The 26961-nt window shown below is 33.3% G+C and overlaps 1 protein-coding gene across 2 annotated transcripts in view; it reads right to left on the bottom strand.

The window, feature by feature from the left end:
- PIBF1 (progesterone immunomodulatory binding factor 1) overlaps nucleotides 1-26961 on the bottom strand; it is a 294559-nt gene that overhangs the window by 61320 nt on the left and 206278 nt on the right. For both annotated transcript variants that reach the window (XM_051983913.1, XM_051983912.1), the window contains one exon: nucleotides 3199-3329. In XM_051983913.1, coding sequence (XP_051839873.1) covers nucleotides 3199-3329 — 131 coding nt within the window. The remainder of the gene's footprint in view (nucleotides 1-3198; nucleotides 3330-26961) is intronic.

The raw sequence follows: 26961 nt of genomic DNA, 5'->3' as shown, positions 1-26961 counted from the left end.
AAGTCTCTTCCATAGAAAAAAAAATCTATAGATCTTTAAAAATAACTACAATATAAAGCAGATTATGATATATTTTATTAAAATGATTAAAATTAAGTGCTATGGAGATTTCAAAACCAAAAAGATTCTATCCAGTTGGAGAGTATTAGATAAGGTTTTGTGAAGGAATGTGTTAAACTATCAAGGCTTATGGTAATTTTTTTTTCCCTAACTGATCCTAGCCATAGATAAAAACTATTTTCTAGCTATGCTTTTCCAATCAAATGCTTATGTAGTTGATTTTTTTGAATCCAAATGTAGGATCTTACATTTACCCCTATTAAATTACACTTCATTATATTTGGTCCATTGTTTGATCGTGGAATCAAAGAGTTTAGAGCTGAAAGGGACTTGGGAAATCATTGGTTCCAGCTATCTGATTTTGCAGACAAGGTAATTGAAGCCCAGGACAGCTTAGTGAATTTCTCAAGGTCACACCAGTAATAGGTGACAGAGTGAAGATTTAAAACAATGTCTTGTGACTCCAAATCCATTGTTCTTTTTATTATAAGAGGAAGCTTCACCTGATACCATCATTCAAACTATTAGTCACACATTTTGTGCCATCTGTAAATTTGAAAAGAATGACAACAACCTCATTAAAGCTATGGATAAAAATACTGAACAGTTTAACGTTCAACAGCAAATCCTTTGCATACTACACTAGAGCTCTTCTTCTAAATTGACATTGACCCATTCCTTACTAATTATTGTTAGGATCTATTCATTCAAACAATTCTGATCCATGTAAACTTATACACTCATTTATTTGATCTTTTTTTCCTTCAAGTTCAATAAGGGAAGCTTTTTCAAACGCTGTCTGGTTATACTATATATTTAGAATTCTCTTAATGTACCATTTTGGTAAGCCTATTAAAAAAAGGAAATTAGATTGGCATTGTCCTATTCTGTTTTTTTAAAAGATTTTTTTTCTTATCAGTTATTTACTAGATTTGAGACACATACATTATGCCATTTAAGTCTTATTACCAACCACTTCCCCCCCAAACAAAAAAGCCTCAACTCCCAAGCTCCCAAAATAAAACAAAAACAATTCAGGTTATATAACAAATAATTAAGTCATAAAACAAAATGGAATTGCTCATCCCAAATTAATAAACTTATTTCTACTTAAACCACTCCATATCAGCTAATAACAACCAATTCATATTTTTCTCTCCTATTTAACTTTCATCTATGTCCTCTTATAAGTTTGATCCAGAGACTCTTTCAACATTCTGGGGGCCTTCCCTGACTTTTCTTTACACTGCATGGATATTAATACATCATATAGACTCCCTGTTACTATTCACTTTGTCTTCTTGATTGACCCATCTTTTTTCTCTAGTTACATATATTTTATTTTTTCTTCTCAACAGTATTTTACTTTTCCAAATATATGCAGATAGTTCTCAATATTCATACCTGTCAGATTTCATGTTAAAAATTTTATCTCCCTTCCTCCCTTACCTCTTCCTTCCTGAAGACAGCAAGCAATCTGATATAGATTATACACGTATAATCCTTTTAAACATATTTTTGTATTTGTCATATTGTGCAAGAAAAATCAGGGCATGTTTTATTCTTGATGAAACCATGCTGGCAATGAATTTGGCACTTACAAGGGGGAGAATAGATATTTATGTGCCAGGTACTGTGCTAAGGGCTTTTTATTAATATCTCATTCAATCTTTACAATAACTCCAAAAGGTAGGTACTATTATTATTATTCCCATTTTAGAATGAAGGAAACTGAGGCAAACCGAGGACAGATGATTTGCCCAAGGTTACATAGCTAATGTGTATCTGAGGCTAGATTTGAACTCAGATCTTACTGATTCTAGGTCAGTGATAGGTTCACTAGGCCAACACCTGTCTCAAAATTAATGGCAAACTGAGTACAATAGCAGAATATAGATTAAAAGGCATTAAAGATTGAATGGATTATGAAAAAGTAGTGAGTGCAAATAAAGTATTTTGAAAGGTTTGGTAGGTAATAAAGGGAAGAAGATAGATTTAATGGTAATTTATAGCAGGATTGAGAGAAAATAATTTCTGGAGATCGAAGAACCAATAGAAATTAAGAGACATAAGAGACGGTGAAGTTGTGATGGGATCAAGAACTCAGGTTACTCATTACTACTACATGGAAGTTCTTTTATTTTTATTTGATGAACTATCATACTTTGGACAATTCTAAACCTTACTCTTCTTAAGCATCTCAAATTCTACAGTTCTTCCTCCCCTCACTGAAATCCATTTGTCCTAAACTAATGTGCAGTATTATCTATGCACAATCTAAATAGCCAATTCATTGAATAAAAGAACCATGTCTTATATTTGTGTATTCTCTAGTTTAGAACAGCACAAGGTACAGAGCAGGTATTTTAGTAAATATTTTTTGAATGCATGCAGCTGGTAAAGGTCTAGCTCAGTTTAAATACTGTGAATTTGTAGTGGATCAAATTAGTATGGTTTCTTAATTCTTTCCAGAAACTCCTCATTTCAGGAGAAATATTTACTGAATTGAGTATAGAGGTTATGTAGGGCAAGAATTAGCAAGTAAGTGAGGAAAGTCAAAGGGATATACAGGTGCTCAATAAATATGTCATATTCAACTGAAAAATATTTAAGGGATCATAAATGGGATAAGTTAATTATCTATAATATCAAATAAGACACCAATTTCATAATTTAATCCTGTTTGGGAGATTTATTTTATCATGAACATAGGGAAACCGAAAAGAAGGCTTATTAGTTTATTTGCAGAATATAAATTTTGCTAAATGTTAATAGTTTTATTCTTTTATAAGTATTTTTAAAGCAAAGATGACCCCTTAATAGCAGCAGAAAGTACCTCTCCTTTCTATTCTGGAATAATTGTATTTATCTCTCCTTAGAAAGCACAGATCAAAATCTCACATCTGGATCTATTAGACTGAGTTGCTATTTTTATAAATTTCTGATCATTTTTGATGCTTATTATAAGTGTCAGTTTATTGTCTGAAAGCAAAGTCAATACCAATTTAAGTCACTCAAAAACCTTCATTTTTACAATTCTTATTTTTGTTGAATAACATTTAAACCTGATATATTTATAATGACATTTTATATTAATAATTTTCCCATTATTCTAATAGAAAAATTTAGCTCTTTTACCTGACATCCATTTCAAGTTGCGAAATACGTTCATTTTGTTCATTGATCTTAGAATCTCGCTGACGAACAGATTCAATGAGATATCTATATGGTTGCTGTGTTTGGTCTAATAAGGAATTGGCTCTTTCAAGCTAAAAAGAAAGAGATTGTTCCATTAAAATTTTTATAAATGGGACAAGTTGCAATCATATATTAAAAGATTAGCTAAATCCACTTGAGAACATTTTAAAAAATGTTTAATTTTTTTTTACATTGAAAATATTTTCCCCAGTGACTTCCCTTCTTCTTCATATTAAGCCATCACAAAATAATAAGAAATTATTTTCTTAAAAGAAAAAAAGAAGACAAAAATATCAGTAAAAACTAAAAAAAAGTCAATATAAACAATGTTCTACTCTAAGGAATAATTTTATCCCCCAATCCTTTCAAAAGGGCTAGGCAGGAATCTTCTCAAATATCTTTAGAATTAATCTTGTTTTTAAACATGCATTTTCAATTGTTTTATGATTATTTTTTCCATTAAAATTGCATATTGCCAATGTCATTGCATATATTGTTTTCTTGGTTCTGTTTACTTTACTTTTGTATTAGTTCATGTAAATCTTTTGATACTTCTCTGTATTCATCAGTTTTGTTGTTATAGAACAATGATATCTTGTTACATTCATATACCACAATTTGGTATATGGGCATCTGTTTTGTTCCTAGTTCTTAGTTAACACAAAAAGTGCTATTATAAGTAGTCTATACGAAGTCTTTATTTTTGTTAGTGGCCTCACTGGGATATATATTAGTAATGAAAACTCTGGGTTTAAGAATATGACACTTTAGCCACTTTATTTGCATGATTTCCAAATTTCTTTCCAGAAAGTGTGTACTAAATCAAAACAATAATACTTGTCTTCCTTTTCTTTGCTTCCTGGTAGGTTTCCTTTTATTTTCTGCAGTGTACTTTTTACTTTATTTTTCCCTACCCCTCCCCTGTTCCACAACAATTAAATGTGGATATATTCTACGTGAACATACATAATACATACATACATATATATATGTATACATACACATACATATACATTGATATTTATAACCCACACATATACATTTATATATATATATCAATATAAGCCCAAATTATACATATTTGCCTTTGTTTAACCTCACTGTTTTGATTTGCTTTTATCAACAGTCATTTGGTACACTCTTTCTTATGATTTTTAATAGTTCAAAATTTTTCTTTAAACAACTATTTATTCCTATCAACTGGGGTATAGCTTTTGATCTTATATATTTCTATGAATTACATATTTTAGATACCAAACCCTTATCCAAGATGCATAGATTTCCTCTTAACCCCATTTCACTGGTTCTCATTCTATATGCATTCATTTTACTAAAAAGTTTTTTAATTTCGCATAATCAAATTATCAATGTTTTCTTCTGTAATTGTCTCTATCCCTTGTTTGAATAAGAATTTGTCTCCTAACCATGTCCAAGGCAGATTCTCTTCTAATTTTAAAAATATTGTCTTAATATTCAGATCACACATTCATTTTAAATTTATTACGAAAGATGGCATAAAATGCTGGTTTAAGCCTAAGCTCTGCCAGAGTTTTCCCAGTTTTCTTAGCAGTTATTATAAAATAGAGAATTCTTTTCTAAGAAATTCATGTTTTTGGTTAATCTATGTTGGATTGCTTGTTGTCTTGAGGAGGGAAGAGAGGAGAACAATTTGGAACACAAGGTTTTATAAAGGTAACTGCTGAAAACTATCTCTGCATGTATCTGAAAAAATAAAATACTATGAAATAAGTCTGAAAAAAAAGAAATTTATGTTTTCAGGTTCATTGAATACTGAGTTGAATTCTATTACTTCTTGCTCTTCCTTTGTTTAGGAATTAGGATTTTTTTCATTTGTAGTTTCTTTATAGCTAGTTGTAGTTCCTTTCTGAGATTAGATTAATGAAATCTCTTTTTGCTGTTATGTTACTTTGAGTATTTTGCATTTTTGAAGGCATTTGTGTTCTCATTTTAATTGGTATTTAAATATTCATATTAAATTTAATTTAAAAAATTATTGTGCTTTTGTTGTTTTTTTGTTGCTGTATGATTTTATTGGGTTCATATACTATTTTACTGATTTGATTTTCTGCCATTTTTTGAATCAATTTGGCTAAAAATTTAATAATTTTATTAGGTTTTTATTCCCCCCCAAAACAGCTTTTCATTTGTTTATTCTTTCTACAGGATTTTAAAAAATTGGTTCCAAATTTATCAATTTTTCCTATAATTTTCAAGCTGTCTTCTTTTCATTTATCTTGGGCTTGTTTGCTGAGTTTCTAATTTTAAAAATGCACATTCAGTTCACAAACACTCTTGTTTTATCAATGTATAATTTTTAGGGATATATATATTTTTTCTCGTAAGGACTACTTTAGCAGTGTAGCAGAGATCCCCCCCCCCAATCACTTTTTTCATTATTTTTCATATATTTACTATTTCAATGATTTGTTCTTTGACCATCTTATTTAGGATTTCATTACTATCTCCATTTGGGTTTGTATATTTACTCCCTGGTTCGACCACTATTTTTAATAGCAGCATGGAATGGCAAGGAAAATTTATGATTTTTGCAGTTTTACATTTATTTGTATTACCTCTGTATACTAATTTATATTTATAAAGGTGCCACGAGGTACTCAGGATATATATTTTTCTTAAAAGAGTTCCACTCAGAAGACATTCTAATGCTTTTGCTCTCTTTTCTCTACCAATTTATTAGATTATATATTTTGTGGTTGAATTTCTCTAAAGTTCTGAGATGTTAAAATTTCTTACTATTGTTTTAGTACTTTTTTTTTTCACAATTCAATTAATTTTTCCTCTATGAATATAGATCCTAGCTGTTTCCTTTCAGAAAAATATAACTTCCTTATTTGTCTCTGTTTACACTGAGTACTTGCTTTTGATTTGTCTGATAACAGGTCTAATAAATTCCTTACTCAGTGGAAGTAATCCTTCCCTTTAGGTTTCAGTGATTTTTCTACAGCCCCTATTCTTATTCGGAGACTATAAGAATTATTTTCCTTTACTATTTATCATGGACTTAATTAGGATACATCACACATAATTTGACAAAAATTGTTAGGAAAACAATCAGTTTGGTCGAAATTAGTTTTAGACCAACATTTCAATACCATATAACATAAGCTATAATGGGTAAATGGCCTAAATAAAAGCTCCTATAAAAATTACCCAGTCAAAAAACATTTACTAGTCACCTACTATGTGCCAGAACTGTCTTAAGCATTGGGTATACAAAAAAGTTAAAAGACAGTCTCTGCTTTACTAATTTTTTTTTTAGATTTTTTTTTTCCCTACAAAAATATCTATAGCAGCTCTTTTTGTGGTGGCAAAGAATTGGACATTGAGAGGATGCCCATTAATTGGTGAATGGCAGAACGCTTATGATTGAGATGGAATACTGCAGTGTTCTCTTCTTTTGTATAATATGAAGGTTCTCTGGGAGCAGGTTTCTTGGGGAGGTTTTCTGGAGGCAGCCTTAGTTTTGGTTTAAAGGAATAATCACTTCAAATGCAGCCAGGAGTTAAAGTAGTTCTTTATTGTTTCTTCCAAAATCTCCTAGTTAGCTTTCTTTGGTTCTGAGAGCTCTTGTTGCTAGCTTCAGCCTCTCTCTAAATCTTGGTTCTGCCCGACTGCAGATTAGCTGCTCAATTTGCCAACATGAACTCTTACTCTGTCAATCTTCCGAAGTGACATCTGGTCTAGCTGAACTCTGACTTGTGGCTTCTTCTGAACTGACTCTGACTGACTGACAGAAGCTCTTTTTATGCTCGGTGTAAAAGGCTGACTCCTCCGAGTGTGGGATTATGGGAGGTGTGAATTCACAAAGTTACAAAGTTAACTTTGTGAATCTCCCAAACTTGTGAACTCCAATGTGTGAGCTCTAGTGTGTAAACTCTTTTTTTTTTTTTTTTTTAAAAATAATTTTGTATTGATAGAACTCATGCCAGGGTAATTTTTTACAATATTATCCCTTGCATTCACTTCTGTTCCAATTTTTCCCCTCCCTCCCTCCACTCCCTCCCCCAGATGGCAAACAGTCCTTTACATGTTGAATAGGTTACAGTATATCCTGGATACAATATACGTGTGCAGAACCAAACAGTTTTCTTGTTGCACAGGGAGAATTGAATTCAGAAGGTATAAATAATCCGGGAAGAAAAACAAAAATGCAAGCAGTTTATATTCATCTCCCAGTGTTCTTTCTTTGGGTGTAGCTGCTTCTGCCCATCTTTGATCAATTGAAACTGAATTAGCTCTCTTTATCGAAGAGATCCACTTCCATCAGAATACATCCTCAAACAGTATCGTTGTTGAGGTATATAATGATCTCCTGGTTCTGCTCATTTCACTTAGCATCAGTTCATGTAAGTCTCACCAGTCCTCTCTGTATTCATCCTGCTGGTCATTCCTTACAGAACAATAATATTCCATAACATTCATATACCACAATTTACTCAACAATTTTCCAATTGATGGGCATCCTTTCATTTTCCAGCTTCTAGCCACTACAAACAGGGCTGCCACAAACATTTTGGCACATACAGGTCCCTTTCCCTTCTTTAGTATCTCTTTGGGATATAATCCCAGTAGAAACACTGCTGGATCAAAGGGTATGCACAGTTTGATAACTTTTTGAGCATAGTTCCAAATTGCTCTCCAGAATGGCTGGATGTGTTCACAATTCCACCAACAATGCATCAGTGTCCCTGTTTTCCCACATCCCCTCCAACATTCCACATTATCTTTCCCTGTCACTCTAGCCAATCTGACAGGTGTGTAGTGGTATCTCAGAGTTGTCTTAATTTGCATTTCTCTGACTAATAAGGATTTGGAGCATATTTTCATATGTCTATAAATAGTTTCAATTTCTTCGTCTGAGAATTGTCTGTTCATATCCTTTGACCATTTATCAATTGGAGAATGGTTTGATTTCTTATAAATTAGAGTCAATTCTCTATATATTTTGGAAATGAGGCCTTTATCAGAACCTTTGATTGTAAAAATGTTTTCCCAGTTTATTGTTTCCTTTCTAATCTTGTCTGCATTTGTTTTGTTTGTACAAAAACTTTTCAATTTGATATAATCAAAATTTTCTATTTTGTGGTCAATAGTGATCTCTAGTTTTTCTTTGGTCATAAATTCCTCCCTCTTCCTGTAAACTCTTAAAGGTGCAAACCCAAGCACACAAGCATTGCTTCCATCAATTCCACTTAGTACCTTGTTTCAAGTTCTGGCCCATAACATGTCCTTGTAGGATCAGATCAATCATACTGAACCATGCTAAATTAGATAATGGTTGTCTCTATCAATTCTAATGACTTAACACTTTGTAAGGATTCCAACATCTCCCACTTTATTTTGATTTAGAACATAAGGTGGTCATGACCTTCCTGACTTCTCAAGGAGATGAGAACCCCCAAAAGAAGGTGATCACGCCTTCCCTGACTGCTCAAAAAAAAAAGTGAAAACACCATAAAAAGAAGGTGGTCACACCCTCCCTGACATCTCAGGAAGGGAGATGAAAACACCAAAGGAAATGGGAAATCAGATTAGCGGGTTTCTGAAGGGGCTCACTTGAAACAGGTATACATAAATCCATCAATATGGGAGGTATTATACATAATTACATAGATTACATAAGCACATAGCAATATAACACATGCTAATAGTAATGTAACAAATAACATGAATCAACATGAAGAATTTATACATGTCCGTAAGTCCTAGAAATAGTCCAAAAGGAATCCATTGTCCATTAGTTCATGTGCCAGGAATCCAATAGTTCCTATAAGCTCTGAAGTACTATATTAGTCTCATCAACAATTTTTCATCTCAAGGAATCCAATGATTCCTGCTGGTTTTCAAGTCCTTGAAACAGTCTCATCTTGTGTTAAAGAATCCAATGATTTCCTGAAGATTTTAAAGTTCTTTTAACAGTCTCATTGTCAGCCATGCTCTTTTACTGTCAGATGTTTCTTAAATCTTCTCCTTTGTTTTGAAGTTTTTCTGCTTTTCTGTTTCTCTATGATGGACAAGGTGAATATGGCTTGTTGGCACCCATCTGATTCCTTCTCCATCTGTAGAAATACAAGCAAACCCTCTCTCCCAGGCAGTTTACCTATCTGGTCCCTTCTATTCACCACTTTCTGGATCTCTCCACATCACCTGGTGATTATCTAAAGATAGTGGAGCTGCTTGCACTGGACATTGCCCTTCTGGTGGGTTATAAAACCTGTCTGCTGGAGCCAGTGCATCTTTATCAAAAATTAAAAAATTAATGGTATAGAGAATTAAATTTAGAAGTTCTCTAAGGTTACCCGTGGCTCCTCCTTTCTTTTGTTTTTGGAGGAGTGTCCTAATGTCTCTGTTTCTTCTCTCTATGATTGCCTGACCTTGAGGATTAAAGGATATGCCAGTGGTGTGTAAAATCTTATACTGTGCACAAAAGTGTTCAAAATGTCTAGAAGTATATGCAAGTTCATTATCTGTTTTTATTTCTTGTGGCACAACCATAATAGCAAATGCTTGGATGAGGAATTCAGCGACCATTCGGGCTGTTTCTTTTGCTGCTGGTATTGCAAAAGTGAATCCTGAAAAGGTGTCTACTACAATAAGGATAAAAGACAGACAACCAAAAGATTTATAATGGGTCACATCCATTTGCCAGATTTCATTGGGTCTCAAACCACAAGGGTTCTTCCCTGGAGGGAGTATAGGAGTGTGGAAAGGAAGGCAAGCTGTACAGCTTTTTACTATGCTCCTAGCTTCCTCTTTTGTAATCCCAAATTGTAAACGCAAAGCTCGAGCAGCCTGATGGTATTTAGCATGGGATTCCTGGGCCTCCTGAAATAAAGGTGTACTGGCTAACATAGTTAAAAGGCTATCTGCCTCTGAATTTCTATCAAAAAAGGACCTGGAAATCCATTATGTGAGTGGACATGCGAGATATAAATCTTTCCTGGATGTTTTCTCATTTGCTCCTGAAGATCCTTAAAGGGCTGATATATATTAGAAGCTGCAAATTTTATTTGGGCTGTGGCACTTTCTTTGTACCACACCTACTGAATAGGCTGGGTAATAAGTGAGAGTTAGCATGATTGCATATAATTCGTTCTGCTGAGTGGACTGAAAAGGAGTTCTGACTACTCTCTTTATCGTTAAGTCATGAGAGTATACAGCACAAATATTTTGTTTGGATGGGTCTGTAAAGATAGTTCTTTAAGAGGAACCTTAGAAACCTTTTCCTCAAAAATCCATTGCCAATTATGTAATAGTCTGGTTATCTTTAATGGAGACCTATGTGCAAAATTTGGAGCCATGGCCAATAAAATTTGCCACTCTGGCATGGTCTCGCAGCATACATTAATTTGTGTGTTAGTATAAAATTTTGTCAGGTCTTATCCTAGATAATTGTACTACTCGCTTAATATCCTTTAATAAAATTCTAGCCATAAGCACTGGGTAAGGAGTAAGGCTTTGTTCTGGTTGTGCTGGGAGGTTCACCCACTCTATCACACTGGCTCCTTGATGAAGGACTACTGTGGGTACCTCTTTTGTAGCAAAACCTGATATTTCCAAGGATTTTTGAGTTACTCTTTCAACCACATTGGATAAAGCCAGTTCAACTTCTCTCAAAGCCTCTTGCGTTTCTTTTGTAAGCTGGCGTGGTGAATTTAAAGTAGTGTCTCCCCTTAAAATGTCATATAGAGGTTGCAATTCATGTTATACTGTGTTATAAGAAATAATGATGGCTTCAGAAAAAAAATTCAGAAGATTTGAGGGAATTTATGCAAATTGAAGTGAGCAGAACTTGGAGAACACTATACATAGTAACAATATAAGAATGATTAACTATTAAAGACTTAGGGATTCTGATCAAGACAATGATCCAAGACAATTCCAAAGGACCTATCATGATAAATGCCATCCATCTCTTGAGAGAGAACTGATCCAAACTCAAAATGCAAATTGAAGCATACTTTTTAAACTATTTTTTTTGGTGGGGCTTTTTTTGGTTTGTGTCTTCTTTTGTAATATGGCTCATATAGAAATATATTTTGCATGATACATGCACAATCAATACAAAATTGTTTGCTTTCTCAAGAAAGGGGGATGGGTGAGGAAAAGGAAGAGAATTTGGAACTCAAAAAAAAAAAAAGCATGTTAAAATTTTTTTTTCCCATGTAATTGGGAAATACATAACAAAATAGATTGAAAATATTTGTAAAACATTGGGAGTCTGAGTTTAATGGGGGAGACAAGCAAAAATAAGTATATAAAATTATAAAGAATAATCTGTAGAGATAATCAAGAAATAGAAAGCACTAGCATTAAGGGGAGTCAGTAAAGTTTCCTCATAGAAGATGGAAGGTTTACTTAAGACTTGGAAGGAGGCCAAGAACACCAGGAGATGGGGTCGAAACATTAGAAAGAAATTATCTACATGAATGTTATGGAATATTATTGTTCTATAAGAAACAATCAGCAGGATGATTTCAGAGAGGCCTGAAGAGATTTACATGAACTGATGCTAAGTGACATGAGCAGAACCAGGAGATCATTGTACATGGCAACAGCAAGATTAGATTATATGATGATCAATTCTGATGGTCATGGTCCTTTACAACAATGAGATGATTCAGGCCAGTTCCACTAATCTTGTGATGAAGAGAGCCCTCTACATCCAGAGAGAGGACTATGGGAACTGAGTGTAGGTCACAACATAGCAGTTTCACTCTTTTTGTTGTTGTTGTTTACGAGCATTTTATTTTCTTATTTTTTTTCCTTTTTGATTTGATTTTCTTGTACAGCAAGATAATTGTGAAAATGTGTGCATATATTAGATTTAACATATATTTTTATCATGTTTCACATATATTGAATTACTTGTTATCTGGGGGGGGGATAGTTTTGCAAGGGTTAATGTTGAAAAATTATCCATGCATATGTTTTGAAAATAAAAAGCTTTAATAAAAAAGAAATCACCTTTTTTTTTTTTTTTCTGGGAGGTTAAAGGAAAGTGATAGGGAGAAAAGATAAATGCTTGTAAAATTTATAATATGCAATTATATTAATAACATTATTATTTTGTGATATACCCCCTTTCCTCTTATTTCTATTAAAATCCATTTCCTAAAAATAACTGTCAGTCTCAGAAGGGCATGATTGAGTGATAAGATTTGCTCCTAGCTCTCAAGGTACTTGTTCTTGGATAGAACTCCACCCAACTGGGGAGAACTAATTTCTGTTTAGAATATAAATAGACTCCAGGCCATGCCTTTTGCCAGAGGAACCCTCAGTCTTTGGTCCCCTCCATTAGAATTTAAGGCAACTTACTCATGAAGGAAAAACTAGCTAGAAAGGTCCAGATGGAGATGCTTTCCCTTGCCCAGATTCCTTGAGGCTGCTGAATTTCATGGTTAAGTCACTGTTCTCAGCAAGAAGAGATAAAGACTTTTAGTCCACCTCCTCATTAAAAGTCTGTCAATCAGGGTTGTTTTTCACTTGCCAGGGGAATCTTCTTTCAGAAGGGATTTAAGGCATGTCTCTCCATGGTCTAGGACATCCAGAATCCAAAAAGACAGTTAAAAAAAATCTATGAACTTAAGCTGACTGTCCCTGAGCTCACTAGGCACCTTCTTATCTCCCATATTATTGGCAGCAAAGCTGTACTAGCAGACTCAAATAACTGACACAGGAGCTTGCAACAAAACTCAAACCCACAGTCCAGAGAGACCTTCCTGTACTATGGAGACCCCTAAATTCAGGCTGTAGAAATTTACTTGGCCTGCAACAGACAATCCTACCAGGAGTGGCCCTTCAGGAGCAAAAAACCTACCGAGTGACAGCCAGCTACTGGAGTTTTCCAAATTGGTTTTGGTTTTGGTTATATAGTGTGGTAGTAGAAGCACTACAAATCTCTGAACTACTGATGCGAAATCAGAGAAGTGTGGGAGAGATGGAGCAGTAGAACAAGAAAATACACCATATACTTGAGGGGTTGAGAGAGGGAAAGAACTTGGTATCAAGTTAGTGCCAGTTCTGTCCAACCAAAGTAACTTGGGAGTGGAGACCTAGACTGCTAAACTATTAATTGCCCAGCATAGGAGGAGGCTTTGCTGCTTTGAGATCTAGTTCCCAAGGAAACCATCATAATCATAATCAGAAAGTAGAGGATTGGGGGGTGGGGAGGGGTGAAAAGACTGAAAATAGCAAAGATCTAAGGAAGAAAAAACTCAAAAGATAAAACTAGGAAAATATTAACAACAGAAGGAAACATGGTATCTATATCTAATAAATGAGTTCAGCTATCTATGAATAATTACTGTAAAACAAAGGAAAATGACCCAACACTTAATGACAAAGAGGACCCTGTAGAATATGAGAACATGGAACCACAATATACTATTCCTGTGTGGCTCAAAAGAGAATGAAAATTATAAGAACAAAATTTCTGTCTGCATAGCACAATAATGGGAAAAACAGAAAACATGCAATTTTCAATGGAAACTCTCACCAAAGGAACAAAAAAGAGTAGATTAGGAATGCAAATACATAGAAATGACAATCTAAAAGAAGCCAAAGAAAAGAATATTAAAAAATATGCTAACCATGTAAACTAAACATGGATTTCAAAATACCAACATATAGATAACTCCAAACTCTAAGAAGAACATGGTAGAACAAAAAACTTTAACACCATAATAAAGGAAATAACAGAAGAGAACTGCCCACTATTCCTGAACAAAGAAAATGAAATTCCAATTGAAAAAATTCACAGATTGCCTCTAAAAAACAAAAACAAAAAAAAAAAATCCCCTATTCTACAAATTCCAAGATACACAGCAGTTAAATTTAACAATTTAATTCAGAAATGACAAGTTCTGCAAGCCATCAGGACAAAGACCTTCAAATACAAAGGAAAAGAAATTCAAATAGTGCAAAACTGTTCTGTACTACTGTAAAAATAGGAGGGCATGGATAAAGTACAATACTATTTTATATCACTATAAAACAGGAGGGAAAAGAAAAATTGAGCCCAGGATACAGCTTAATCATAAATGAAAAAAAATAGATGTCCAATAATGAAAAGACACTGAAACATTTTTAAAAAGAATACCAGAACTGAAGAAAGTATTTGCTTCTCAAAAATTCCAACAACAGCAATGAAGGAGGAGTAAATAAACACGGCATTCAAGGACAGCGAGAGTGATAGCAGAGAAACCAGTAAAAAAATTCTTTTTAAATGTATACCAAAAAAAAACAAAAACAAAAACAAAAAAACAGGTGGAAGACAGATGTTGGTGACAGTGAAGAGATGAATTTATGGTATTATGGACAGAGTCTGGCAATACACCTACAAGTGAATCGATGTTTGTTTTGTGGTACTAGTTTATTACGTGAAAGGGAGGAAGGAAGCAAGGACATAGAAGGTTGTATCTGATGGGACTGGTCAAATCAAAGGTGAGCAATGAGGGAAAAATAATGATTCTTATGGTCCCCCAAAAGCAAAGAACTTACAGGGAATGGGTGAAGAGAAAGGAGAGAAGGATTGAAAAGATAGAGGTTGCAATTATGGTAGAAGGGTTTCACTAATGAATGCTCCTTTGTGTAAAGATAAATGATCTGAAAAGGGAAATGAGGACCTTGTACAAGGTGGGATCTTGGGGATTTGGTGCTTGAAAAGTCTATACTTTCCATCTTGGGAACTAGGATATAAGGTGGTGGGTGGGAGGAGAGTTGGAAATCCTGGGGCAATCAGCATCTGGGGGAGTGAAAAAAGCATGGACATAGAGAGGAGATTTTGAGACAAATGAGGAAAAGGTAACTAGGGGAGGGTCTAGTTCAATTATGGGCTGTATAATCAGGAACACAGTGGGGAAGGGATCCTACCAAGGGGCAATGTCTTCTCGAAACCTACAATAATTGGTATTGTTCTGGAAAAGAGACATTGTGGACAAGGGGAAACTGTAAGGCAGGCTCTGCAAGAAAGTGGCAAAAATAACCTAGGAAAGAGGGTCTAGAATGTATGCCTCAAAAGTTTTGATTGCATAAACAATCCCGAGAAAAGGACCAGATAATTATAGTGGTCTTCAATCAGAGAATAAGGATCTACAGTAGACAGAAAGGGAAAAGGACACACACACACAGAGGCACAATTAAAAAGTCAATGAACAGGACTAGTTGAAATGGAGGAGAGAAAAGGGGTATCTATGTGACCAATTGAGAGGAAAAAAAAAAGGTAGAAGAATTATTTAATCAGATAAAAACAGAAGAGAAAAAAAAAGAATTAATAAATAAAACTCTAAAGGAAAAAGAGTAACAAATGGGCGGAGGTACTAGGAATAAGGAGAATAGAACTGATAGAAATAAGGCCATCTTAAAAAAAGATAAAATACAGTAATGAAAGGAACATACTAAGCTTTACAGCATAAGACAGGAAAAAAAATCATAACACATGAAAAGTTAGAGACAAATGGAGGAAAATATAAACTTTATAACTTTAAATGTGAAGGAATCAAAGAATTCAGTAAAAAGAAAAAATGACATATTGGATAAGAAAACAAAACTCTACATGCTCTTGCTTGCAATAATTTGCTTTATTTGTAATATTTATTTAGAAATGTTGTACTCTTAGATGTCTTGGTACTAATCTTTTCTAATTTTAGCATCTTTATTGCTGATTGATATATCTATATCTATATCTGTGTTAATGCTCTAGCTTTTTAATTGACTCTTTTTACTTCTCAGACATTTGGTGATCTTATTTTTGTTCTCGTATATGTCCCCTTTTACTAATTTTCTGTTTATTTTGTTTTTGATGCTAAGTTTTCTGCAGTTAAACTTCAAAGCTGTCTTAGCTTCATTTCATGTTGGGCAATTATCTTGAGTTCCCTTCTCTAAGTAATTTTTTTGGGGAGCCACATCTAGAATGCTCCCTCCACCCTCCACCTCCCCCATTCAGTGTAGCCATGCATACTGGCTTTCTGCCTGTTTTCTCCTTTCTTTAGTTTTCTGGTGGAACTGCATCAACATGCTAATTTTTGTAGTCATAGATGAGGGTAGCGTGGTTGTTTTGGGGAGAATTTTTGCTTCCTTGAGGTTCCTTAACTGAGGGACTATCTTAGGTAGTAGAGAAGATCAATTTCCCCTTTCTATAACCTCTCTCTTCTCCACTTGAAGGGAATTGCAATTAGATACTGGGGAAGGGCAAAGGCAAGGAGAGTTGGCAGAGACTACAGTAAGAGAAAAGTCCTAGAATGCGTCTCAAAGCACAACAATCCTATGGTCAATTTGTAAATCTTGCTGGGAGAATGCTGTGGAAGGAGAGTTATGGTTTGGAAGTCTTCACTGTTAATTCATAAGGAATTTTGTTGGGATTCTTGCTTTATTAGTAATACTGGACCAACTGTAATTGTTCTACATCTGACAAATAGTTTCTCTTTTGTGATTTTCTATTTGGAGAGCTAGTGGGGCTTGAAGAAAAGTGTCATACTCCATCTAGTTGCTTATGTGATTGATTAAACCTTTTGATACCAATTTCCCATGGATTCTTTATAGGGAAACTTTTTTTTTTCTGTGAAAGTTTTTTTTAGAAGTTTTCTTCTTCCTTCCTTGGTAAGTGAAGCTTTATCTATGCTTAACTACTTCAGTTTTCCTAGAGCTAAGAGGTCATTATGGGAAGTTCAGTCCCTTCTCTGCTGAAGGAAAATGGGGAAGAGATTTTGCCTGGAGCAACAACATCCCAGAAATACAAGTGCACTAAAGTAAGATGCTACTATTTGCACCTATCCTATAGCCTTTGAATCCAAGCAGCTTCCTTTGTGGTGTCACAGCCTTCCTGTCCAGCAGGCTCAAATGAGAGACACTGCAAAGATACAAAAGAGGGGAAAGAGGCTCAAAACTATTGCTGCTCATAAGAAGACACACAAGGGTAGCTCTTCCGGGAGAGCTGCAAAGACTGAAACTTTTGCTACTCTGTCTCTTAAGAGAAGTCCATGTAAGCTGGACTTTGGGTCAGACAAGCTGGGCTTGAGTCTTAGCTGGGTAATTTAGTACATAGATGATCTTGAAGAAGTCTCTTAACTGCTTTCTACCTGATAAGTGAAAAAAGTAACTGACAGGATGGCCTTTAAGGCACCTTTCTACCATATGGTCTATGGTTCCATGATTCTATAGCTGGTGTGATATAGTTGATGAACCAGAAGACGAGACTGAGAAGGAGTGTTAAGAGTCTGGGAAAAGAATAGGGAAAAATAGTGTCATGAAAGTCCAAAAAGGAGGAACTGTCTAGAAGAAGAGGGTGGTCAGTAGTGTCAAAAGCAACAGATCAAGAAATATAGGCCATCAGACTTATCAGTACATGTAACTTTTGGTTGACTAACTGCTGAAAAGTTTTCCTTGATACTGAGCATAAATCTGTATCTTTGTTATTTTTTTAACCATTGTTTCTAATTTTGTCTTTTTTAGGCATGCAGAAGAGGTTTCATCCCTCTTCACAAAAGTCCTTCAAAGCTCTTGAGGACAACTATAAATACATTGCTGCTGCCTTTTCTTTTCCAGGTTAAACATTTTTAGTTCTTTTAAATGATCCTCATCTATTCCTATCTAAGATAGTCATGTCACTCTAGATTAGGAGATCTTAATTTTTTTACACGATGTACCCTTTCTGTAATACAGTGACAGAAAACAAAAACAAAAAAACAAAAAATTGTTTTTAAATTTATAAAAAGAAATAGGATTATAAAAGAAAAATATATTAACAATTGAAATAATCACACTGATATACAAATAACAATTCTTTTAAAAAGTTCACAACCCTCAAGAACAACTGTTCTAGACACTTTTAACTTTACAATGTCCTTCCTAAACTATGGCAAAAAGAATTGAACATAATGTTTTAGGTATAGTCTAACAAATCAAAAATAGAGAAAGGCTATTCACAAAATTAAAACAAAAACAAAACATTCATATTATAGTCCCAAAACACAGTTTATGCTATTAGCATATTATGTAATTCTTCACATTGGCCCCCAGCCTACTTTTCTAGACTTATTATATATTATCTGCTCTCATGCTTTATAGTCTAACTAAATTGACTTTTTCGCTATTCAATGAAAACTTCTTAGAAAACTGGTAAGTAGTCTGTCAGAAATCAGGCTTCGGTCAACATTTCTTGATATATGCCAATATAGCTCCAAATGGATACATGACTTAGATATAAAAGATCATATCATAAATTATAGGAACAAGGAAGAAATTTTAGATCTGTAAACAGAAAAAGTGTTAGGAAGTGTCTTTAAATAAGGAAGTGAGTAGATCACAAAAGATAAAAAGGACAATTGCTATTACACAAAAATCATAGTTTTGCAGTAGAAAAACCCCAATGTAGTAGAAAAATAGTTAACTGAGAAAATTTTTTTTAATGTAAAATTATCTGATAGAGTGCTCACTTACACAATCTCTAGGAAACTGATTCAAATTTATAAAAAAATAGAAGTCACATTTTACTCAGTAAGCATACAAAACATGAAACAAGGCAGTCATCCAAAGAATAAATTTAAATTATCAAAAGCTACATGATAACCATTCTAAATCACCATTTATTAGAGAAATATAAATTAAAACAACTCTGAATTACTACCTCACATCTATTAGACTGGCTATGTAAGAAAAAAAAAAAAAGGAAAATGACAAATGCTAGAAGTTCTATGGGAAAATAGACTTTTTTTGCATTGCTGGTATTGGTATGGCTATTCTGAAAAGTAATTTGGAATTATGTCCAAAAAGCTATTAACCTGTGCATAACCTTTCATCCACTGGCCCTGCTATTAAATCTATGCTTGAAAAAGATCAAAGAAAGAAGAAAAGGATCTCTAGGTACAAAAACATCTTTAGCAGCTTTTTTTATGGTGACAATGAATTGAAGTTGAAGTGATGCCCATTATTTGGAAAATTGCTGACCAAGTTATGGTATATAAGTGGGATGAAATTCTAAAGTGGTATAAGAAATAAAGAGGGGGATGTGTTCAGAAAAACCTGGAAAGACTTGAATGAATGAACAAAACCAGGAATCATATAATAATAGCAATTATTGTAAAAACAAAACAAAAAAATAACCAACTTTAAAAGTCTTATGAATTCTGTTCAACATGGAAGCCAATCACAATTCCATAGAACTCTTGATTCAAATATGTGATCCACCCCCAGATAGAGAAGTGATGGACTCAGAGTGAAGATCAAAACATTTATCTTTTTTATTTACATTCTTTTCCCTTTTTTTTTTTTTTTTTCCTATTTTTCTCATATCTAGCATGGGAATTTGTTTTGCATGACCACAGACGGTCTAATAGGACCTGCCTCTCATTCCTTAAAAAAAAAGACCCCCCCCCCAAAAAAAAGTCTGTTCATTTTGCTAAATGTTTTTATTTGCTAAATATTCTATAAAGGAAATCAGTTTTCTCTAATATTTTAGCTAATAAGGTATTTGTCCTTGGAGAAAAAGGTAGGGAAAAAATGTAGTTGGTTGGGGTAGAAAAGGAGAAAGAAGCTGAGATCCTCTAGGCTTTGAAAAATAAGCTTTTACCTTATCTAGTCTAAAACCAAATATCCATGCCACTTTAGGCTTTCAGGAAAACCTTTTATCTCCCCTTCCACTTCCCTTTCCAGCTCTCCTTAATATCTTGTTTTCCTTCATTAGAATACAAGTTACTTGAGGACAGAGACTATTTTGCTTTTAACTATATCTTTAGTTCTTGGAACTTAGGACCTGTAATGTATTAACATAGTGCTTAATAAATGCCAATTCTAACCGTCTTTCCCTTCCTTTTTCTTTTTGAATTTCCCCTCCTCCTTCAAATCTAATATCATCATGAAGGGGCAGTGGACAACACAAAGAAATTTTATTATTTACCTACTATTTTACATATCTTAGCTTCCTTTAAGCAGTAAAAACATTAAATAAAGTTGTATGTACAGCTAGATAATAAATGAAAAATGTGCCAACATTTTTGGTTGTGGTAGGAGGAGAAAGTTTGGTAGTATCCCTTTAGTGCTTCACTTGGCAGGTTAAAAATTTCTCATTTTTCTTTGACAAAGAGTGAAGTAGAAAATAACTAAGGAAAAAACTATGCCCACACAGATGCCTGAAGAACTGAAAAAGAGCAGCTTCCCTATCCAAACTTTGCCAGAGGTGGAATGGCTATTTTTCTTTTCCAACAAATCTATGGTTAAACTTTTACAAAACTGAAGAAATGATGTGAGTATACTTAATAAAAATAACAAACTGGGTTATCAAGAAATAAAATAAAATATCCAAGGAAATCATACAAAGAGCTATTCTTACATAGTCTTAAGTTTTCTGAATTGGCTTGAAAAAAATTCAATATATTATATTAATTTTCTTGTAGTTAAACTAAAAATATTTCTAGAATACCATTTTAACTTTTAATAATATAAAAACATAATCAAAGACAAAATTATAACTTTTATACAAAAAATTTATTATTGAGGGCTAGTATTTATAGAACATTTGAAATACTTGTCCTATTCATCTGTTTTTACTTTGACTATCTAATATTAATTTTCTTGTGGTTAAACTAAAGAAATTTTAAAATCAAAAGCAAGGTTATAACTGTTTTATACGAGAAAACATTTATTATTGAGGGTTAGTATTTTAGAACACTTGAACTACATCTCTGCTTTACTTTGAGATATATTTTATAGTAATTTATAGCAATGAATTAACTAATCAATAAGTTTTGATTCATCTATGAAGCACTTTTGATGTTCCAGATACTATGCTAAATTCTGGGTTGCCAAAAACAAACAAAACTCTTTAATCCTAAATCAAAAAACTAACCAACAGCTTTGCCCTCAAGGGGTTTATATTCTCACTGGGGAAAAAACTTAAATTAGTACATGGAAGATGAATGAGTACATGAAAACTAGTCTAATAGGGAGAGGTCTCAGCGACTGGAAGGAGTATAAAAGGTTTTATTCTTGAGCATTTCAGGTGAATGTTGAAAGAAATTAGGGAATCTCAGAGGCAGAGGTGAAGAGGAAGAACATGTTAGGTGTGAGAAAAAGAAAACAGATCAGTATAGCTGAACCAGAGCCCATGGGAGGAAGTAATGTGTTAAAAGATTGGCTTAGTGTCAATATGGAGAGAAGTCTCTATTTAGAATGTCGCAGGGAATTGTCTTTGGCTCACCAGGTGTTAAATGTTATTATTAACAACTTGCACAAAGGTATCCTGGTTTGGCCAGCATAGGAATAGTGATTAAACCTGTGTTCAGAAATCCTCTTGAAAAATACTGGCTATTTGACTATGGGGATTATCTTTCCCTTTTTGCTTTCCTTCTTTCCTCAGCTATTTATAAAGCCTCATCAGCCTGACATTTTGCTTTCTTGTTCTTTTTCTTTGCATAAAATTGTGGACTTCCGTCCATAGTTCTTTAGGCATTCTACCAGATCTAGTCCTTTAATTCTATTCATGACCTCCATTTCACATAATAGATGCTACTTAGGTTATATCTATATGGTCTGATGGTTTTTCCTGCTTCTTTCTATTTAAATCTCAATTTTGCATCAAGAACTGCAGTCAACAGCAGTCTTGTTTTAACTGTATAGGGCTTCTTCACTTTGACTGAAAAGTATATTATCAATCTGATTTCCATACTGACCTTTTGGTGATGTCTATGTAATAAAGTCATCTTTTGGGTTGTTGAAAAAGAGTGTTTGTTATGTCCAATGGGTGATCTTGACAAAATTTTATTTTGCACTCCAAGGCCAAATTTGCCTGTTATTCTAGTTATCTTTTGATTTCTTACTTTAGCATTCCAAAATCCTATGAGGAATGTGAAATCTTTTTTTGGATGTTATTTTGGTCTTCATAGAATTATTCAACATTGGTCTTTGTCTTTTTAGCATCAGTGATTAGAGCACAGATTTGTATTATTCTGATGTTGAATAGTTTGCCTAAGATTTGAATAGATATCATTTGCCATCTTTAAGATCATACTCCAGTTCTGCTTTTCTCACCCTTTTATTAACTATGAGAGCTAATTCATTTCTTGTAAGGGACTCTTATCCCAATAATGTAAACAGTTTCAGATTTTATATTCTTGAGTTCAAAACCATTGCAGGCAGCAACTGTAGACACTGAATTAAAAGATGCTGCTTGGAAGGAAATCCACTGCAAAATGGTGTGTGCTGAAGAACTGATTCTTTAGAATTGTGATGTTGGAGAAGACACCTGAGAGTCTCTTGGAGAGGAAGGAGATCAAATCAGTCAATACATAAAGAAATTAATTATGACTATTCATTGAAAGGTCAAATACTGAAGCTAAAGCTTCAATACCTTAGCCACATAGTGAGGACTCACTGGAAAAGATCTGACATTGGATAAGTCTAAAGGCAAAAGGCAAAAGGAAAAAAAAACCGCAAAGGATAAAATGAATAGATAATGTTAAGGAAAAAACAAACATTTTTGACAGACTTCAAGATAAAGTAGAGGATCCTAGGGTCTGGCAAGTTATGGTCCATGAAATCAAGAAGAGTCCGACACAACTGAACAACAAATTTGATTTGGGCAAGTCATTTGTTCTCTCAGGGCTTCAAATATACTTTAAGACCATAAAGTGTTGTGAAGGTGTTAATCTGTATTGCACAAAGGAATTTCATCTGAGGAGTTCATAGATCAGTGATATAAGAGGTCCAATCCCATTCCAAAGAAGGCACAGATGGTACCCTTTACACTGTGCTTATAACCAAAAAACCTAAAGAAAAGATAATAGGGATGTAAGAATCAGGATCTTAAAAGATTAAGACAAGTCAGAATATCACCAAATTTTATTTTTAAAAATTAATGATTATCTTCACAAGTGGAAGAAAGGAAAAGGTATAATTGGACAGAAATTTATTTTAAAGTGCTTTGAAGAGGCTAGTAGTCCACATAATCAATATGAGTCAAGACTGAGTTAACCACAAAAGTTATTGGGATCTTATGCTGCATTAAAAGTATTATAATGACCAGAATGTGTGAAATATGACTTTCACTGTTAAAGGCACTCTATACATAGACTATTTTGCTCACTTCTGGATGCCATATTTTAAGAGGGATATTGATATTTGAAGAGTTTCCAGAAGAGGGGAATCAGGATGAATAAGGAATTTAAGAAAATGAATACAAGTACTAATTGAAGGAAATTGGGATGTTTAGCCCAGAGAAATAATAAATGATTTTGAGATATCTGAAGACATGTGAAAAAAGATTAAACAGAAACTTCTTGAGTCCAGAAGGTGAAAACAGGAAATCTGGAAACTGCAAATTTATGCCTGTGTAAGAAAAACTTTTTAATAGTTTGGGCAATCCATAGGAAGAAAAAGCTCCTTTGGGAATTTTGTGGGTTTCCCCTGGCATAGTGAATAGAGGGCTAGATGTGTAATCAAGAAGGCTTGAGTTCAAATCTTGCCTCAAACACTAGCTTTGTTACTCAGGGAAAGTTACTTAGCTTTAGTTCTTGCTTCTGTAAAATGGGGATAATCACAGCATTTATCTAATCAGAGATGATGTAGGGATCAAATGATATATTTATAAACTGCTTAATTAGTTCCTGGATCATAGCAGTCTCTTAATCAATCAATCCTTCCTCTAGTCTAGAGGTCTTCAAGTGAAGTATCGATGATTTTCTGTTAGGGGCAGTAGAATACTATAGTGGGGATTTTGGGAAGATATATTCCAATTCAATAACAATAAAAATTTATAAGAATTAACCTTATTTTGATACAATTTCTCATTGTGAAATGTTTGTTAACTTTTGTACAAGTAATGTTATATCATTGCTGGTCATAAGAATATACTTGTTTTATATTGTTTGTAGGTTTAATTATCCTTCTAACTTAATTATTATTTATTTTTCAATTTATGAGAAAAATATTTAGTACATAATAGTTTTAAATGAATATAAACCTTAGATTTTCTTAAGTTTTAAAATGATTACTTAATTCTTGATCAATTTGATTAAAATTTTTCTAGGTACATAAAATGAGCAAATAAAATAGGTATCTGTGCCAAATAAAACTCTTTTACTTAGTATATATTCATCCCAGCTACAATGTTTGGTAAACAAGGTTATACTAATTATTTATTTAGTATTCATAGTACTTTAGTAATAGTATGTTACCTTGAAAATAATACTTTTATGTATATTATATAAATTATTATTATTAGTTCTGCTTCATATTCAAGTTACTAAAGAAAATCAGTGAAGCAATTAAAATAATTTTTTTACTACCTTAAACGAACTTAGCCTACTTATTAGAATGGAAGACTATCTCATAAGTAATTTATCTTAATGAAATTAAAAAATTAGTATCTAAAGATTGTGGTAATTTTTAGGTAAATTAGACTAATAAAGAAAATTATATCAGCATTTAGAAAGATAACTGAATTTTGTTTCGGGGAAGAACTTTTGACACTTAGAAAGTATCACAAAGCACCTCACTGAAAAATGGTTTAGATATTAGTTGTCTAGCAACGGTTGTCATTTACAAAATGTTCAGCAATAACTCATGTTCGGCTTTGCCCGTGATTACTAAGTAAGCTGTTTCCTTGTAAGAAAGCTTAGTAATTTGTGACTCAGAAATCATGTATGTAATGAATGACTCAGACTCTAAAGTTATTGATGAGAACTGGTTATATCTGAAACTTTCCAGCATTTTCTGTAAAACTGTTACTTTTTTCTTATGTCAACATTTTATACTTATAATACAGAGAAAGTAATATCTGATTGAAATAAAATTATATATTCTAGTTCTCCAAACAGCTTGTTTGGTTATCTTTGATCTTAAAGAACAAAATAAACAAATGGTAACTGAAGATGCATAATTTTGGATTGAATTTTCTCATACTTCTGCCTGCATACCTCTCCAAAGATAGAATGGCCTTATTTTTTATTTATAGTATATTCACAAGGCCAGGTAAATAAAGTTTTCCTAGGAGAGATGGTAAGTTTGAATTGATTGAGTCATCTGTGTACCTGGCCTCATCTCTGAGTACAACATAATAAAAATGTGGGGCTTAGAACAAGAGGCTCAGTTTGTGGCAGTGCCACACATTTTGTGACATTTGGGAAAGAATATTCATCTATTTTCCTAAGTAGTTCTATCAAAATCGAGTTACCTTTAATGTTAATGGCAAGACAGAAATATCATTAATGATATGCTTTGATGAAATCTGTCTATTCTGAGGAAATGTTTGCTAATAACACTTCTGAATTGAATAGACATGTGGAGAACAGAGGAAAACAATTCACTTCTATGTAAAGAAGTAAAAATCCAACAACCATGAGAAATGTTTTTTGGTGAGGGTGGGGAAGAGCGAAGGGAAAAAGATAAGGAGGATAGATCTAATTTGGATCTATGTTATATAAAGTCTGGCAACTTGCAACTTAAAAGCTTTAGAAAGATGACTGGTGTAATTGAGAGATTAAATAAATTGTATGGCCACAGAATTAGTATGTATCAGAGGCTTCAATTCAATACTTTCTGATTTCAAGGCCAGCCCCTCTATCTATTATACTAGGATTCATCTCATTAGCATTTCGATAGCACTGTACAAATTGTTGAGGGAGCTGTACAAATAAATAAGATATGGTCTGTGTTTTCAAGTAGCTTACACTTTAATAGGAGAGATAAGATATATAAAAATTAACAGCATGCAAAATATAAGAACATTAGAACATAAAAGAGGTAAAAAGTGAAGCAAAAATTATGAAAAGGGAAAGATAATTTCAGACTTGGGAATCAAGGAATGCTGCATAGAAAAATTGGCTTTTGGTCTGATCATGAAGGATAGGTACAATCTCAATATATTAGAGTTAGGAGCTTGGCATTTCAGGTTTAATGAACAGTGGGAGCAAAGGCACAAATGTGGGAATGTATTCCTGGAACAGAGTAATCTGTTTTGGCTAGAAATATCATAGATTTAGAATTGTCAGGGGTTTTAGAGATCTCAATGCATTTATTTTATAAAAAAAGAAACTGGGGCCAAGAGAGATTAAGTGATTTGTCCAATATCAGATAGAGCAATAGAAATCCAGATTCTAAATGTCAAATTCAGCACTAACAAAAAAAAATTAAAATGATTAAACCATGAATTTCATTGAAGGAAGATACTGTATGTGGGAAGGCAAAAAAAGGCTAATAACTTTAAACTTCATTTGGTAGGAAGAATACAGACACTTGAGGTTTTGAATAGGGAACTAATAATGGTCAAATTTGTGCAAGAAGAATATTAATTTGGCTGTGGTATGAAGGACTGATTGGGGGACAGGGGAGATGAAGAACAGAAAGAAAAGGTGTGAAGAACTGTTACAATTGTACAGGCCATCAGAGTCTAATGATGAAGCTATGGTAATAAAAATCAGAGTATTGAAGAGTTCCATATTTTGCAAATAATTGTTTTAATTATAAGTTAAAGAAAATTCTTTGCATAATAGTATTATAGAAAAGACTACTGATTACAAATAGGTCTTATAGCTCAATCTAGAAATATGGAGAGCCTATGGTTAATAGGATTGTTAATATCCTAAACAACAGAAATTATCATCTATAGTCAGTACATTAAGGTTATAAAAATTATATAAAGGGTTTACATAAAGTGGGGATCTTCTGAAA

The sequence above is a fragment of the Antechinus flavipes genome, chromosome 3 (genome assembly GCF_016432865.1).
Source record: "Antechinus flavipes isolate AdamAnt ecotype Samford, QLD, Australia chromosome 3, AdamAnt_v2, whole genome shotgun sequence".
Classification (NCBI taxonomy): Eukaryota; Metazoa; Chordata; class Mammalia; order Dasyuromorphia; family Dasyuridae; genus Antechinus; species Antechinus flavipes.
The sequence above is the reverse complement of the archived record's forward strand: the minus strand, read 5'-3'. Positions and strand labels throughout refer to the sequence as shown.